Genomic DNA, 15,213 nt, shown 5'->3' on the forward strand with positions numbered 1-15,213 from the left:
AGTTTGTGAAGCCTACAAGGGAGGCTTCAAATCCAAAATATATATTTTCTTAAAAATGAAAGGTGGAAATTTGACAGGCTGCTAAAAATGGCTATATGATAATGAGACACTGTGTAGTGTATATTGATATGTATATATATATATATATATATATATATATATATATATATATATATATATGTGTGTATATTATTTCTAAATTTTGTTGAAGTTTCTCTTTTAACAAACTAACTGCCTTCTTAACTCAGTAAAACACTTCATTTAAACTTGCTAGACAGAAACAAAATAAAACACACCAAAACTGTCTTGGTCTGTCTTTCCTCTGCTGTAACAATCGCGACCTCTACAGGCCGTTTTCCTCTCACTTATCGTCCATCTCAGCACACTCGTCCTTTGGCCCAGTGGGTGTGTACTGTGCCGCTGAATGAAAGTGCGTCCCTGAGCAGCAGCTGTCACTCATGCAAGCCATAAAATTAGTAAAATAACATGACCAAAGTCGACAGAAAAATGGCCCAAAAAAGACATTCAGTGATGGACTGATAGCCAATATATTTGTCCAATTGCCCAGCCCTACTTTTCAGAACCCCTATTGAAGAACCACTGTCCTATTATATGAATATGAGTAGAAGATGTGCATGGCAACAAATGCAGAAAATATATGCAATCTTTAAAAATCAAAAATCAAAAGGCTAATTTGTTGCTTGATGCTGTTTACTGAATAAAATATATTTCATACATTGTACAAATTCATATACACATTTTATGATTGCAAACATGAAAGCATTCTCTCTTATGATCCTGGCAGGGTCAAAGAGAGAGTAGCACAATGGAGCTGGACACACAACTAAAGCATGATTCTCACGTTTGAACACACAAATTCAACTGAGACCCAGAAATACTGTTTTGTAAAATCTTGCCAGCAATCCTAAAAACAATGTGGAGATTTGGAGTTCCTCTGTTTTAAAGGTCCAGTGTGTAAGATTTACTGGAATTTATTGGCAGAATATGAAAAAAAAAGAAAAATAATATTCATAAGTATGTTTAATTAGTGTACAATCACCTGAAAGTAAGAATCATTGTATTTTCATTGCATCAGTATGAGCCATTTATATCTACAGAGGCTGCATGCCTTTTTCATTGAGGTCGCCATGTTGCGCTGTCATGTTTCTACAGTAACCCAGAACAGATAAACCAAACACTGGCTCTAGATACTGCCTTTCACATTTTGCAGCCACCATGCTTGGAAGGGGAGACTGAGAGCAAGTATGGTCTCACTCTCAAGACACTGGTCTTTTAAGAACGTTAACAAGTGTTCTTACAGCTTGTTTCCTGCTTATAATAACAGGAGTTGTCTGATTTGTCTAAACATCTTGTACCTCAACCATAGATGACTGCATATTTTTCTCCAAAGAACAGATTACACAGCCGTCCAAGTTGCAGTCTTCTCCTTTTTTGTTGCAAAAACGAAATCTCTATTGGAACACACTAGCCCACACTATCCCGGCCTCCATCCTCACCCTGGAACCAGATGGTCGATGCATAGCTTCCTCTGGAGAAGACTAACGGAGCCATTATGTTTGCTCTCGGAGGGCCAATCTAGTTTGATCCATAAACACTCAACTTGGCTTAAAGCTGCACCACATACTGTTGCCACGTCTGACCTCACCGAAGTCCACAAATAATGCCTGAATGGAAAATAATATTTTATGGGTTAGGGGGTTATAACTTCAGTGAGAGGGAATTTTATTTGCTGTGTTCTCTCATCAATTACCAACACTCCTGTCATCTTTGGACCATGTTGATCCCTACAGTTGATGTAATGGCTGACCTTGACACTTGTATCTCAGTACTGTAAAGCATTAAAATATAGAATTGCAGGTGTATTTCCCCTATTTTCTCACACAGGATAACAAACATCATTCACAATTCGGAGGATGACATGAGCCGGACACTTCCTTAGCGATGAATTTTGGCAATGTCTTTCAGCTGCTTGGTGAATGAAGCATGCAGGGCCTGTGATGAGATCTCCAGCCTGTTGGCGATGTCTGCTGCAGCGCGGAGCATGTCTTCAAATGCCAAGGACTCCTCTCTTATTCTGCTCCGGAAGACGAATGATCCAGGTCACCAGATGGAGTGACGGGGAGGAAGAAACAGGGGCAGATGTGGAGAAAGACAGAGTGAGTGAAGCAGAAGGTGAGGACATAAAAAACATTATGAGCGGGGTAACGTAACGTAATAGGAAAGATTGTGTAGAGGGGACGGCAGAATCATATACAAGGCTAAACAAGTTACAAATATTAAAACATGACAAGACAACAAGGGCAATGTTGCAGACACTTTTTTCATCACCAGGGCTGCAGCTAACAGTTATTTTGATGAAAAATTAATCTTTTAATTGTTTAGTTCATTAAATGTCAGAACCCAGATCCCAAAGTGAATTATTTACTTTACATCTTCTGTCACACACAACACATCCCAAAGATACTCAGTTTACAATGATGTAAAACAGTGAAAAGCAGTAAGTCCTCACATTTGAGAGGTGAGATCCAGTGAATGTGTTTAAATGTTGACCAGGTGAGTAGTAAACAGTAAAACTGAAACCAGTCTAGACTGCCAGCAGAAGCACAATGCAGGAGGCTAATATGTTTGTTCATTTCTTTTGATTGGCATGCACATTGTGAAAGACAGGATGGAACAGCAGTCCCTTCTGATAAAAGGCAAAATATTGCCTAACATTTGAACACAGATCTTCTCATAATGGACCTCATTCACAAACAGTGTGTACACATAAATTTGTGCTTAAATTGTGCGTCTGAAGGTGTTACACACAGATCTGGGATTCAATATTTTCTTGCCTGAATTTGTTTGTATTCTACGAACAAATTTAGAACTGCTTCAGACCATGTGTATGGACAAATGATGACAGCCCAGCTGTCTCAGAAAATGTTGAAACACACCATTTAACTAAATGCAGAGTATATCAAAACTGCATTCATTAAAAACAATGCTTTAATAGAAGTCTTGGAAATGTTTTTATGTTTGATTTATCTTGTTTTATTTTCCTTGTTTTTATGGTATTATCATAAATGTCATGATTATCTGTATGGTTATCTTATTTATGCTAAAAGCACTTTGTGTTGCATTTTATAAAGGTATTGTTTTATGATAATAGTAATAATAATGATAATAATAATAAGTGTTATTGTTCTTCTTGGGGTGTCTTGGGCTGACAGATCAGGTGCTCCCTGTTCATCACCTGTTTCCATATTTTTCTTCTGGTCTGTTAATCTTTTTTCCACATCAACTTTAATGTCAGCCCTTTTCTGTTTTTAACCGAGCCTCAGTTCGTTTCTCCAGGGACACAACATGCACTGCTTCAGTTGTTGCAGACCAAGGAATTAGTCTCCGAGTCACAAAAGTGTGTCTCTTCTTGCTTCCTCCTCAGACATGGGCAGTGCAGCTATGCGTCTGAGGTTCAGACTGAACGGGGAGAGGTCGCGCTCAGTGCTGGCAGAAAGCAGGTGAATCAGAGAAATAAAACATTATTTACTGATTGTTTCACTGTGGTTATGATTTAAACGCGATAAACATCCCTATACACTGCAGCAATGCCTGATTCTGTCTGAATGTGTTACAACAACTTCACCACTTTCCTCGTGATAAGTTTATATGCAAACATATTTCCTTATGTAGATAAATGGGGGCATGGCAGTATGCAGATTGCAGACAGTGGGTATGAGCCTGTCAGTTCAGATTGATTCTGAGTCACTAACATACACATGTTGGTAAGAACAAAATTAATGCACACATTTCAGGCGGTAATTTTGTGTAGGAACTTTTCAACGCACTTTTCAGTGAATGAGGGCCAATATCTCTAATTTCTTTGTTATTGCCATTCATTTTTTATTTGTCTTCAGTACACCAACGAAAAACCTGAGCACAAGAGCCAATCTTTTCTTAACTTCTTTCTTTACATTTCAACCTTTATGACTTCAGCACAAACCTTTGGTTTCTTAAAGGCATAGTTCATATCATTTGAAGTGGGGTTGTATGACGTGTTGAGATCAGTGTATTACCTACAGTAGGTGGAAGTCGACCCAGTTTGGAGAAGCAGCAGGATTAATTTATATCAGTTTAAGTGTACACTATATTTATAATTCCCAGGGGAAGCTACCATTATATATGTCAAATATCACTCTCTCCAAAGCTACCAGACTCCTTTGGTAAAATCATTAAACCAGAGCATATATAGATATTGAGTTTTTTTTGCCTCATTTAAGATATGGGCACCATCATTTGCACAAAGCACATCAAGACGGTACTCGATTTCTTGCCATGTTCGCTGTAGCATTGTCTCATCAATGGTGGCAATGGCATCAGTGATCTTTTGTTTCATGTGTGTAACATGAATGTGATTAAAAACTTGGATAACCACTGAGTACATGGAACAAATCTGATTAACATATCTCATCAATTGCTTTTGTAATAGTTTTTTTTTAATTGTGACTTGTGTTTTAAGAGACTTTGTGGACACCACACTTAAACTGTTTTTTTTGTGTAGGCCTTTTTCAGGTGGCTAATATACATTTGCTGCTGATCCTGTCCACAGCAGTACATTGCTTGATTGTTGTGCTGGTATTCCGCTCTGCTTCTTCAAACTGGCAGCATGTTGACCGCCATTTAATGTAGCTGATACACTATTGATAAGTACCTCATACAACCCCACGTCAAAGAAGCAGAACTGTCCCTTTAACATCTTGAAAAACTGATTTATGAACACTCACTTCTGCATCCCGGTGAGGGTACCTGACACTTCCCCCTCCAGCTGCTTTTCTAGATCTTCTTCAGCTTTCTCCACCGCCTCATGACAACTCTTCTGGTCCTCTTGGATACCAATTATATTTTCCTTAATCACATCTTCATAGCTCTGATCTCCCAGCTCTGCCCCCACAAACTGCACCAAGTTCTCCATCACTGCCTTATTTCCGTGCTGGATGGCTTGCAGATAGGCTAGCTCCTCTTTCTCGGCCTTCAGCCTTCGAGCCGAAGCAGTGTTAGTGCTGAAGTGGACCGAGCACTTCTCCGGTTGAGGCTCATACTGCAGCGGAGGTGAGGATGACGGTGAGAAAGCCGATGATGTGATCCAGTGTTGGTTGTCTCTCATCCTTGCAGGCTCATCACCGATCGCCTGTGCTGAGTCATTGATGGCCATTACCGAGTCAGCGTCAAAGCCTGAACCCCAGTCTCCACTTTGACAAAGCACTGGGGTTGCCATGGATACCCAGGCCAAGATGAAGGGCCACATGTTAACCTGGAAAGAGGAGGAGGTGAGTGACTGTAGAGAACGTCTGTGAACTTGATCAACAAAGGCACCTGAAAAAAAATATGATATTTTGCAAAATGTGCTTATTCTAGCTAAACAACTTTTACCGCTCCCAGAATAGAAGTAGTCCAACACAAAACCATGAATCATTTTTGCACCTCTGTTTTTGTACAGATTAAGCAACCTACATATAATGTGGTTTTTCTATAAACAGATCTGCATGTGAATGCAAAATATGGAGGATTGTATGTGTTAAATCAGTGAGCTTTAGAGGTGTTGGTAGACAAATTTTGTTACCTTTGGACAAAGCTAGGTCAGCTGTTTCCCACTGTTTCCCATCTTTATGCTATGCTAACCTAATTTTCCTCTGGCTGCAACTGATATTTAAATGACAAATATGAGAGTGTTATCAATCTTGTTCTTCTTCTCATCTAAATCTCAGCAAAAAGTGAACAAACTTTATTTTCCAAAATGTCATATTACTTCTATCAGTGAAATGCACATTTTTAGATCCTGTTTAGCCCAGACAGTGTACAGGTTATACTTTCTATTCAAATAACATGCCAATGTGTAACCTTTTTTATACATGCACTGTCCCAAGAAAGCAAAACCGTCATAAAACTGTGGACAAAATGACCTTATTCCCTCAATGTCTCTAGTGGTCTCTCTGCAGACCAGAGGGAGTATAAAGTGTTTCGAACTTCATGTGTCTACCATAACCTTTAAAAATCAAAGCTTCTCCACTCTGCTGGCCGAGTCATCAGAGATAAACACTTTAGCTCTAAATCCAAAGAACCATGGGCTGTTTATTAGTTACAATAGCACATCTTAAAGCCTAATCTGAAGGTTTCCCGTGGTACTTTCTGCATCTCCATGTTCCAGACAGCTTTATTTAAATCACACAAATATTGCGAATGGTTATTATGCCAAATGAAAGGTGCTCTGGTGGCCCGAAAGGCTAAACTGCATATTGAGGAATTAAATTTGTCTCCTGACCTTTAGACATTTATTATATTCATTTCCCAGTCGTCATTCCTTCTGTCACATGGTACCTTTCAGTAAAATTAAAATGGCTTCAATTTAATCTTTAATATTGTAGTGACTCAAAAATGTGACACTCTGAATGTCACACAGCATATTTTAGCACTGATCATTTCATACCACTGTGTAGTTTAACAATTCTATTTTCATGAACTTTTGTATGTCACTGACATGTGATGCTATATATATACATAGACATACACACACACACACACACACACACACACACACACACAACCAAGCAAGGACTGTTACAAGCAATTGAACATCTATTTTAGAAATTAATCACTTAATGTTAATTTAGAAATTTACTGTAAATCTTCCGGAATTTAGATAATTTAGATATAATTTAAATTTAAAACAACTTGATTTTAAACAGGGCTGACCTGAATGCTTCAAAACTTCAGAGTTCACACTGTGGTAGTGGTAAGGTTAGAGAAGAAGGAGATGTTGCATTGGCTGCACTGAAAACGAGGCCAAAGATAAAAAAAAAAAAATGGACCTCCTCAATGGCATGAAATTAGTCTTAAATCCTACGGACAGAAAAATCCGGCATGCGCACAAACAGTATCAGTGAGCAGAAAACCATCTTCACGAGGTAGCATTTTTGCTCCGTGTGCACAAATACAGTCCGATGAATGTGACCCTCCCTCTGCGCTTGCACCCGCTAACACGTGTTTGCTTGTCAAGTTAAATTTGGAGGCAGGGATGGAATAGACAGTGGCTGATGGCTTTCCTGACCTTGTCTGTCATTACACTCATAATTACAATAACAGGAAAGTATATATATGAATAATGACCGCAAGTTTGAGGAGAGTATCTTTTTAAGATTCACAAATTCCAAAATGAATTATTTTGAAGTTGCTCAAATTTAATTAGTGAAGTTCAGATCTAGAGACAGGTTGCTCATCTTGAACTTTGGTGCCTGAATTTCACTGATCTAATTTGAGCAACTTGAGTTTTTGACATGACTTCAATTTTTAGATAAAAATGTACTAAATATTAGTATTGATTTGGGATAATGGACACTTGAATATCGTTTCCAATTGGTTGGAATTGTTTTAAATAATGTAAACAAAGTGGGGAGTTAAAATTGCACATGGTTTTCAAGGTATTATAAATTTTAGTGATCAAATTTCACAAAAAAATATTCAGTTTCTCATATCATTCTTATTAGTACAGTATAGAAATCTGCACGACAGTCTCTCTTATTGTGCTTTTGGCTCTTCATTCATGTTTTTTTCCACTGTTTTTTGTAGAAATGTTGCACAAAACCATGTGCTGCTTGTGTTATGTTTACATGCTGGAGAGGGCCTCACACTGTGTGGTTGGGTCATGGCTTACTGTAGCAGATGCTTGAGTTGTGTCACGCCATAAAAGCTTTAAGAGCTGACCTAGTCCCTTGCAGCAGTGTTGGTGTTGTTTTTGGTGACTAGCGGTTGTCTGGGGATCTTTCATAACTTCTATTCACTTCTTAAATCCTTACATGAGAGACAGAGATGGAGCTGCTTTTGTGAAAGCTCTAACATCAGATGGTATTTCATCACAAAGGGGGTTTGTTTTGTCCTCTCTGCATGTGTTAGAGTGTTCAGTCAAACAACATCAGTGTTACTTTATCATTTGCAGGCTGCCATTCGCTCGTCTCTCCACTGCATCTGGAAATACATTTTAAAACTCCAAGCAGCCCGGTGGGCTGGGGGCATTGCAGAGGTCTTTCTGCTGTCAGAGCACATTTGGTTACAGCCGCAGTTCACTTTTACAGAAGTCTCAAAACTATTTCAGCTTCTCATAGCTGAGTATTTGAGTTTGTTGACTCGCACGACTGCCATGTTTTGTCCAGAAACAAAGAGCGAGTGCCCAGTCATGCTTGTTAGAGTGTACTGGAAAATTGTGTTATTTATTTTCAGATGAGTTTTGGTGTGGCCCAAACCCATAAAACAACCAACTGTTGGCTGCTCCCTCCCTCCGTCCTTCTGTTTCTGTTTACTTTTAAATGGTGACCTCACATATGTTACAGCAGCTGTAAGAAGAGCAGCAAACAGAACCCCTCAAAGCAGTCCAGACTGCAAGCAGAGACATAATGCAGAAGCTTTGCATCATGATATTGGAGTAATAAGGTTGCTCATTTCTTTTGATTGACATGAATGTGCATTGTAACAGACGGGCTGATATCACCCACTGCATTAAAACAGATTTAATGAGTTTTTCCAGAGGTGACACATGTCATGATGAATGATTGAGGTTTGTTTGGACAGTTTGAATATGACAGATATTGTTTACTTCACCTGTGTACTAGAATAGATTTCTGCTGCTTTTCTGTAACTAGTCAATCTTTCTACCATATTTCTCATTATTTTGCTGTTGTTGGAACGCTTTACCAGCCCAAAATGTTGATATTTGACATTCTAGAAATCAGCTTGGACCGTTAAAAAAACGTTTGGTCTTCATGTAGTGTAATTTTGACATGGTTTAACAAGATTCAGAAAACACACCTATAAGTGAATCTTGTCATAATGTGAGAGCAGACAACACTTAAATGCTGAATGGCGCCTCCATCCACAAAGACATTTAAAGCTTGTTAATAGGAGAGCTCCAGCACAGCATGTCCAAAACTTTTTATGACTCTGAACTTTTACTGCACTTGTTGGGACTTTCATAAATCTAAACCGTATGGCACAGAGTGACAACAATTTCACCCTAACGACAGAATACGGCCAAATGGAAATGTAATTCATCTTAAAATATAACTTTATTGTCTCTGCATTCAATTACCACTGCAGCAGTAAAAGGCACAAGTCAAAGGACATTTAGTGACATTAATTCAGTCTCTAAAAGGCCTGCTAACAAGAAGCACACATGCTCGTCGCTGTGTCACAGATTGGCAGGAGCAGTTGCCTTTGTCTCTGGAAAATGTCTGCACTATTTCCACGCTGGCGTCTTATGGTTGAGTCGAAACACTGTTTGTGTTAGACTCTTTGTGGCCTGTAGTGACCTTTTTTGGCTTCACTGTGAAGGATCTGTCATCATGAAGTAGCTTTTATGGGCTGACTTTTCTTTTGGCTTAAAATAGCTGAATCGCGCCTGCAGGAAGAAAGCAGTTCACCGCCAAAAGCTCAGAATGCTGCAAGGATATTTCAGCAAGACATGCACAGATTACTGTAATTCCTTGTAGTGGTTCAGTGGTTGATTGATTTTACTGTACAAGTATATTATAATCCAAATGAATTTCTCCACTCCTACTCTTAATTAGACGTCCAGCACAACCTTTTATAAGTATCTGAGATGATGGTCAGTATGTGCATTGAAGCTACTGTAGTGTAAATATGCAAAAAATTATAAATATATCATTATTTATTAATGCAGATTACTCTCTCAATGGACTGATTAATTGTTTGGTTCAAAAAATCTAAGGGAAAAGTACAAAAAATGCCTAAGCTGAGGTCTTCAGCTGGCTTGTTTTGTACAACTAGCTGTCCAAAACGAAATGTTTTTCAATTTATGATTTGAAAAGCATCAAATCTACAGAATTCAGAACCTAGAACAAGGATGTTTGGCAGTTAATAAGAGATTCTTTGATTAGATTCAACCCAAATTTTGAGTTGTCAAATGGCATCTGAATTTTATGCTTTTCTTTACATGAATAAAGATTGCCTCTATAAATTAATGCAGAAAATGCACAAATTGCTGCATTAAAAATCACCAGATTGCAGGACATGAAGTGTTTGACATTCAAAATTTCTTGGGGGAGGACCCTCGCTTAATATGTCTCCCCTCGCCCCACTACCCCCCCCCCCCCCCGTTGACATGAAACCTAGGACCCTTAGTTGTAAAACTGCTTGTTGGATTCAATACTCATCCCTGGCAACCTTTTTAGCTACGGGTCAGAGCTAATCTGAGTGTCTGTGGTATGGCTGCAGCTCAGCCCTGTGGCCCCTTTTGTCAACGCCTGAACAGGTGTGTTTCACAGGTGTCACAACACTCAACTGCTTCAGTGTTGCTATGCCAACAAGGTCCTTGGCGCTAAGCCAGTAGAGCATAGAGAAGCTTCACAGGTTCACTTGCCTCACAGGTAATCATGTAAGGTGGAGACATGCTCGGCAGCATAATAATTAGAGAGATAAGTCAAGCTATTTTTGCACACTCCTATACAAATAAACACATATAGCAATGTACATAAATACCATCAGACACAGAAAGAGCTCACGTCAGCCAACCACATCATTAACAGTGTTTTATTACCAAAGAATAATTTATTCATACGTAAATAAAACATTTAAATACCATTTGCCAAATGTGGCAGTAGGCTGTTTGCAAGTGGTGTGTTTCCACTTTTACAGTTACAGTGCCAGGTAAGAAAACCCCAGCCCCCCCATTATACTCTTTAACTAAAGTTTTATAAATCCAAAAACCACTTACCTAACTCCAGTAATTTTTCACAGCTAAATTCTGCCACCTCCACTTTCTCAGTCAAGCAGAACGACTCAGAAAGGCTCAGGACTACCATTCACAGGCACAGAGAACAAATACTCACTTGGTTTCCTTCTTCATGTTAGGGAAAAAAATGCAGACACACGCACGCACAATTAGGGTTTGGCTGGAGAGTGTGGTCGTCTGTGTGCCCCTGTCTGCTGTTGGGAGGGGAAGGTAGAGGAGGGGGATGTTTGTAGAAAAGCCTGAAACTGAATGATTTCTTTCTTTGCAGTGGAAAGAGGGGCTGGCGAAAGGAGGGGTAAAGAGGGGGCGTAATCTACTTCACATCTGTGGGCTCTGGTGGGGGACAGAGGAAGCATGAGGGTTCCTTAGCATGGGGGGAAATGTATTTTATGACCATGCTGGATATACGTTTCCTATTTATTCTAGGAATGGTCCTATTAAAATGTGTAAAAAACAACACCGAGCTCTTTTTCTCAGCAGATGACTTCCAAACCAAAACAGTAGTGACCGATTAATATAATAATGTCCTGTAAAGTTGAGTTTAGTGCCTGACAGGACCGATAAACATTGATCATGTGGTTTAACTGTATTTACCTTTATGAAATTGTTTCTTGACAACACATTATTTGAAAGTACTGGGATCTAGTTCTCACCTCATATCTAATTCTAACTAGTTGAAGTTCATTTAAAACTTTTCTTCTCTACCTTTTCCCAAAATTAAAAATGACTAATGATCCAAAAACCAGACATGGATGGATTATTGGAGTTACACAACATGTATAGAATCTAGAGTTGAGTCTAGAGTCTGTAATTTACTTTATAGATATTTAAATGTATTCTTCTTTTAGCTTCAGGCCATGGATAATTGGAAAATAAATACAGCAGGTCTTCTCACTGTGAGAGTGCTATTTTGTTGAAAAAAGCATACTTTGAGTGCTTTTGGGATTAATTATTGCCCTGTATTGGAAGACAATGCTTGCTGCTTACTTAGGGATTCATAAAGCTTTACAGTGGAAAAACTGTATTTTGATGAAATTTAAACCAAAATTAATCAGCGTGGAAACAAAAACTCAAGAAAGCAAGAAGAGGGTCAAAATAGACTGAATTATTCATTTCAAAAGGGGTGTTTTATGTCAGCGCAGTATTTGTAGGAATTGTGGCCACATTGGACAGTTGTGTATCCTGTCCATTGTCCCTAGTCACAGGACTAGTATTACCTGGGGACCTCATGTGATGTAGAAATTACCCCCCACTTTAAAAAAGGCCCGTCTGGAAAAAAAAACATGTTTAATTATACTCTATATTTTGAATATTTTCACAGCTTTACCTGGCTGCCAGACATTTTACTTCACAGAACACAGAAGTTGGTTGGCTGCTGCTGCCTCATGGGGTTAGTTAGTTTGTGTTATTATTAGGGATGGACATTTCAAGCCAAGATGCCATTTGATATTGACAAGGCACTATTTGCCAATTATTTGACAAGCCGTTTATACACAGCACAACCAACACACACATACACATGCACACCAGAGCTGAGGGCCACACCAGCTACCATACATGAACAGAGCTAAGTGCTAACGCAGCTCGTGCTGCTGTGTAACCCCAACATTGAGCTTGAGCTGATATTTGCAGGTAGTCGTCATAAAAAATAAACTTTTTGTCCAACCCTCAAATCTTCTGTTCTCTTAGGCTGATGTAACAATTAGTGCTGTTTTGGAGCAAGAAAATGTTCAACGAGCAGGATGTCACTCTGTAATAAAATACATCAGGATCTGCAGATGTGCCATCGGTGGCTTTAAATAATGCAATGCTACCAGGGCCTGTAATAACATGAGATTCTTTTAGTATCGTGTTGCTTCCAAGGGAAACAAACAAGGGGAAATAGATTTTTAAGGACAAAACAATTGTCACATGAGCTATTTGATTTTTTTTTTTACAATTTAATGACTATTTGAATATTCAGAAATCATGAACCATCCTTAGTTAGTATGTGACTTTGGTATTTTATTTTAGGTTAGTTCAGATTCACTTGTAAATATTACTTTAATTATGAACTATTTACTGACATTATCCCTCGGATGTCAAGGCTCTCTCGTCTGATGTCAGCTTGTTTAAATTATAGAAAAATGTTCCTTATGGCATGCTGCTTTGTATGTCATCCATCTCATGTTCTGAGATTTCGCTCTTCTGATCGATTTGATGGGTCTCCATGCTGTGTACCAAGATTGCCTAAAATGCTGCCAAAACATTCATGTATATTGCCAACGCAGGGAAAGAGGCAGAAAAAAAATGCAAAACAAAGCCTTGCAAAAAAAACAGAAACTCAAATCCATATTACCAAGATGCCGATTCACACTGGACCAACATTATCACATGACCTCTGTATTTGGTGAAATATGGTGGGTAATTTCAGTGGAATTTTACTTACTTACTCACATGGTAGATTCACTCAGGATTAAGATATCACAGATGACAATTATTACAAATTGCTTGAGGTCCCCAGGTAATACTATTTCTGAATGAATAGGGCCAACATTCAGTCCCAAAGTGGGTGTATGAGATGAAAAGTGAGTTTGCACTTTCATGCAAGAGTTTGTGTCCTGTAACACACCTGCAATTGATTTTTATTAACTGTAACTGTGTGTTTTAGTTACGTAACCTTAACTGTGTCATAGTTTACTTACCATAACCAATGTCTTCCCCTGTAGAAATCATGCCATAGTTGCAACATACAAGGATTTTAAAAACTTTGGTATTTGTCATAGAAAACACACTCCAAAGGCAAAATTGTCAACAACAACCTTTGTTTTTATCCCACCTGTCATTGTTGCACACCTTCGTCTATCGTGAGGTAGTCACGGTTCACAGCAGCTGCACAGCACAGCTGGAAAGAATAATTAGGATGTGCACAAGAGTCATAAAAGACAATGCTTACCATTCAAAACAAAATAGAGACGGCATAGTTTCTCATCTAATGATCGAGCCATGTTTGTTTTGTTGACAATGCTACATCCATAGAGTGCATTTAAACACCAGGTATAAATGGAATCTCTTTCATTCTCCCTTTTTTCTTCGCAGATGTTCTTTTCTTTTCAGTGCAGAGTAATAGACAGCAAAACATGCAAGAAAAGAGAGTGCACATGTTTCTGAAATAGTGCCACAGGCAGGTGGGTTCACTGAGAAGGAAAAAAGAAAAATTCTATCTTAATCTTGGAGGTATAAATCCATGACAGCCGCTGATGGCAACCAGTAATCCAGATCAGCTATGATTTGAATGATTCATGATACCTGCTGCAGAACAATGCTTCACCGGAGGCTGAATTTTAAAAGGGCATGGAAGAGATCCATGATTGTTATCGACCTCTAATCGGCAACCAAGACATAACAACACTGACAGTTCTCTGGCACAGTTTAACTTATCTAAGAAGAGGATTAAACACATTTCAAATCATGGATAATCAAATATCTCATGTAGGAGGGTGCCATCGCAGTATCAGTGGGTTGTGTTAAAAGGATACATTTACTTTTTGAGTGCTTTTGACCTTTTAGGATACTTTACTAACAACATAAATCACACTTAAATGCATCTATAAATCAGGAATTTGAATTTTCTCATCTCACCTTGCAATTAGGTTGCCTTCACATCTGTAGTACAAATGTTGAAATGTTGCACTGTTGCAGACAGATAGTTTTGGCCTTCATTTATTGATCAAACAGTTAGGCATAAACACGAAACAGTAACTCAACCAATTACCAAAGAATACTGAAAGCACTTATCGCGATTGTGCAGGAAACAACTAGCAGAATTTCCACTGCAAGTGAAAGTGAGTAAGTGAAAGAGAGTTGTTTGATTAAATTTATTATGTACAAAGAAAAAAGAACTTCCCTTTGGCACAATGGTAGTGCAGCCTTAGACAGTTGAAAGAAGAATTCGAGACAATTGCCGGACACTGAGGAGAAATGTTCATTTCAAGCCCTGTCCATGAGGGGAAATCAAACTCGGATGACTGACAGCAAGTCATGCAGCACTTACCTGCGCCTTATGAGTACATTTATCTCCCGCGGTATCACAAAGAACTCAGGAAGAAATGACTGATTGTTAGAATTATAGGTCTGTAACTCAACCTCATTTTATAAGAAATGAACAACAGGTAGAAAGCAGCTCCATTGATTCATTGACAGGACTGGGTGTTACAATCCCTGTTTTGTCCTTTTATCACAAGACACCCTCAAGGCAGGCCCAGCCCAGGATGATCAAGTCTGTGTGTGTGTCTCATGGTTAACTTGCAGCTGATTAAGGATAATATCTATGTGGTTGCTACATTTCACAATTTTGTTTAATCAAAAGCTACACAACACACATGGAAGATGTATACAATATGGCCCTTACGCTGATTGCTTAAAGATTGCTTCCT

General features: G+C 38.7%; 1 protein-coding gene across 3 annotated transcripts; it reads right to left on the bottom strand.

The window, feature by feature from the left end:
- Positions 1–1,318: 1,318 nt before the first annotated feature.
- LOC146314278 (uncharacterized) lies at positions 1,319–11,048 on the bottom strand. Of its 3 annotated transcripts, none has more exons than XM_084737444.1 (3): positions 10,896–11,048; positions 4,785–5,311; positions 1,319–2,095 (listed from the first exon to the last, which is right to left on the bottom strand). In XM_084737444.1, exons 2-3 carry the CDS (start codon positions 5,303–5,305, stop codon positions 1,957–1,959), a joined length of 660 nt encoding a protein of 219 aa, XP_084593570.1. In that variant the 5' UTR covers positions 5,306–5,311; positions 10,896–11,048; the 3' UTR covers positions 1,319–1,956. The 3 variants fall into 3 exon arrangements, with proteins under 3 accessions (XP_084593570.1, XP_084593569.1, XP_084593571.1); XM_084737443.1 differs by having other exon boundaries at positions 10,781–11,029; XM_084737445.1 differs by lacking the exon at positions 10,896–11,048 and adding an exon at positions 6,751–6,783.
- Between the last annotated feature and the right edge of the window lie 4,165 nt (positions 11,049–15,213).

The sequence above is a fragment of the Lutjanus erythropterus genome, chromosome 15 (genome assembly GCF_056507025.1).
Source record: "Lutjanus erythropterus isolate fLutEry1 chromosome 15, fLutEry1.hap2, whole genome shotgun sequence".
Lineage (NCBI taxonomy): Eukaryota > Metazoa > Chordata > Actinopteri > Lutjaniformes > Lutjanidae > Lutjanus > Lutjanus erythropterus.

What these genes read in the sequence shown, in the direction of transcription:
- LOC146314278 (XM_084737444.1), bottom strand. Translation starts at nt 5,305, where the DNA reads ATGTGGCCCTTCATCTTGGCCTGGGTATCCATGGCAACCCCAGTGCTT. An exon ending in ACCCTCACCGGGATGCAGAA is followed by an intron (nt 2,096 to 4,784) that starts GTGAGTGTTCAT and finishes CTTCCGGAGCAG; the next exon opens with AATAAGAGAGGAGTCCTTGG.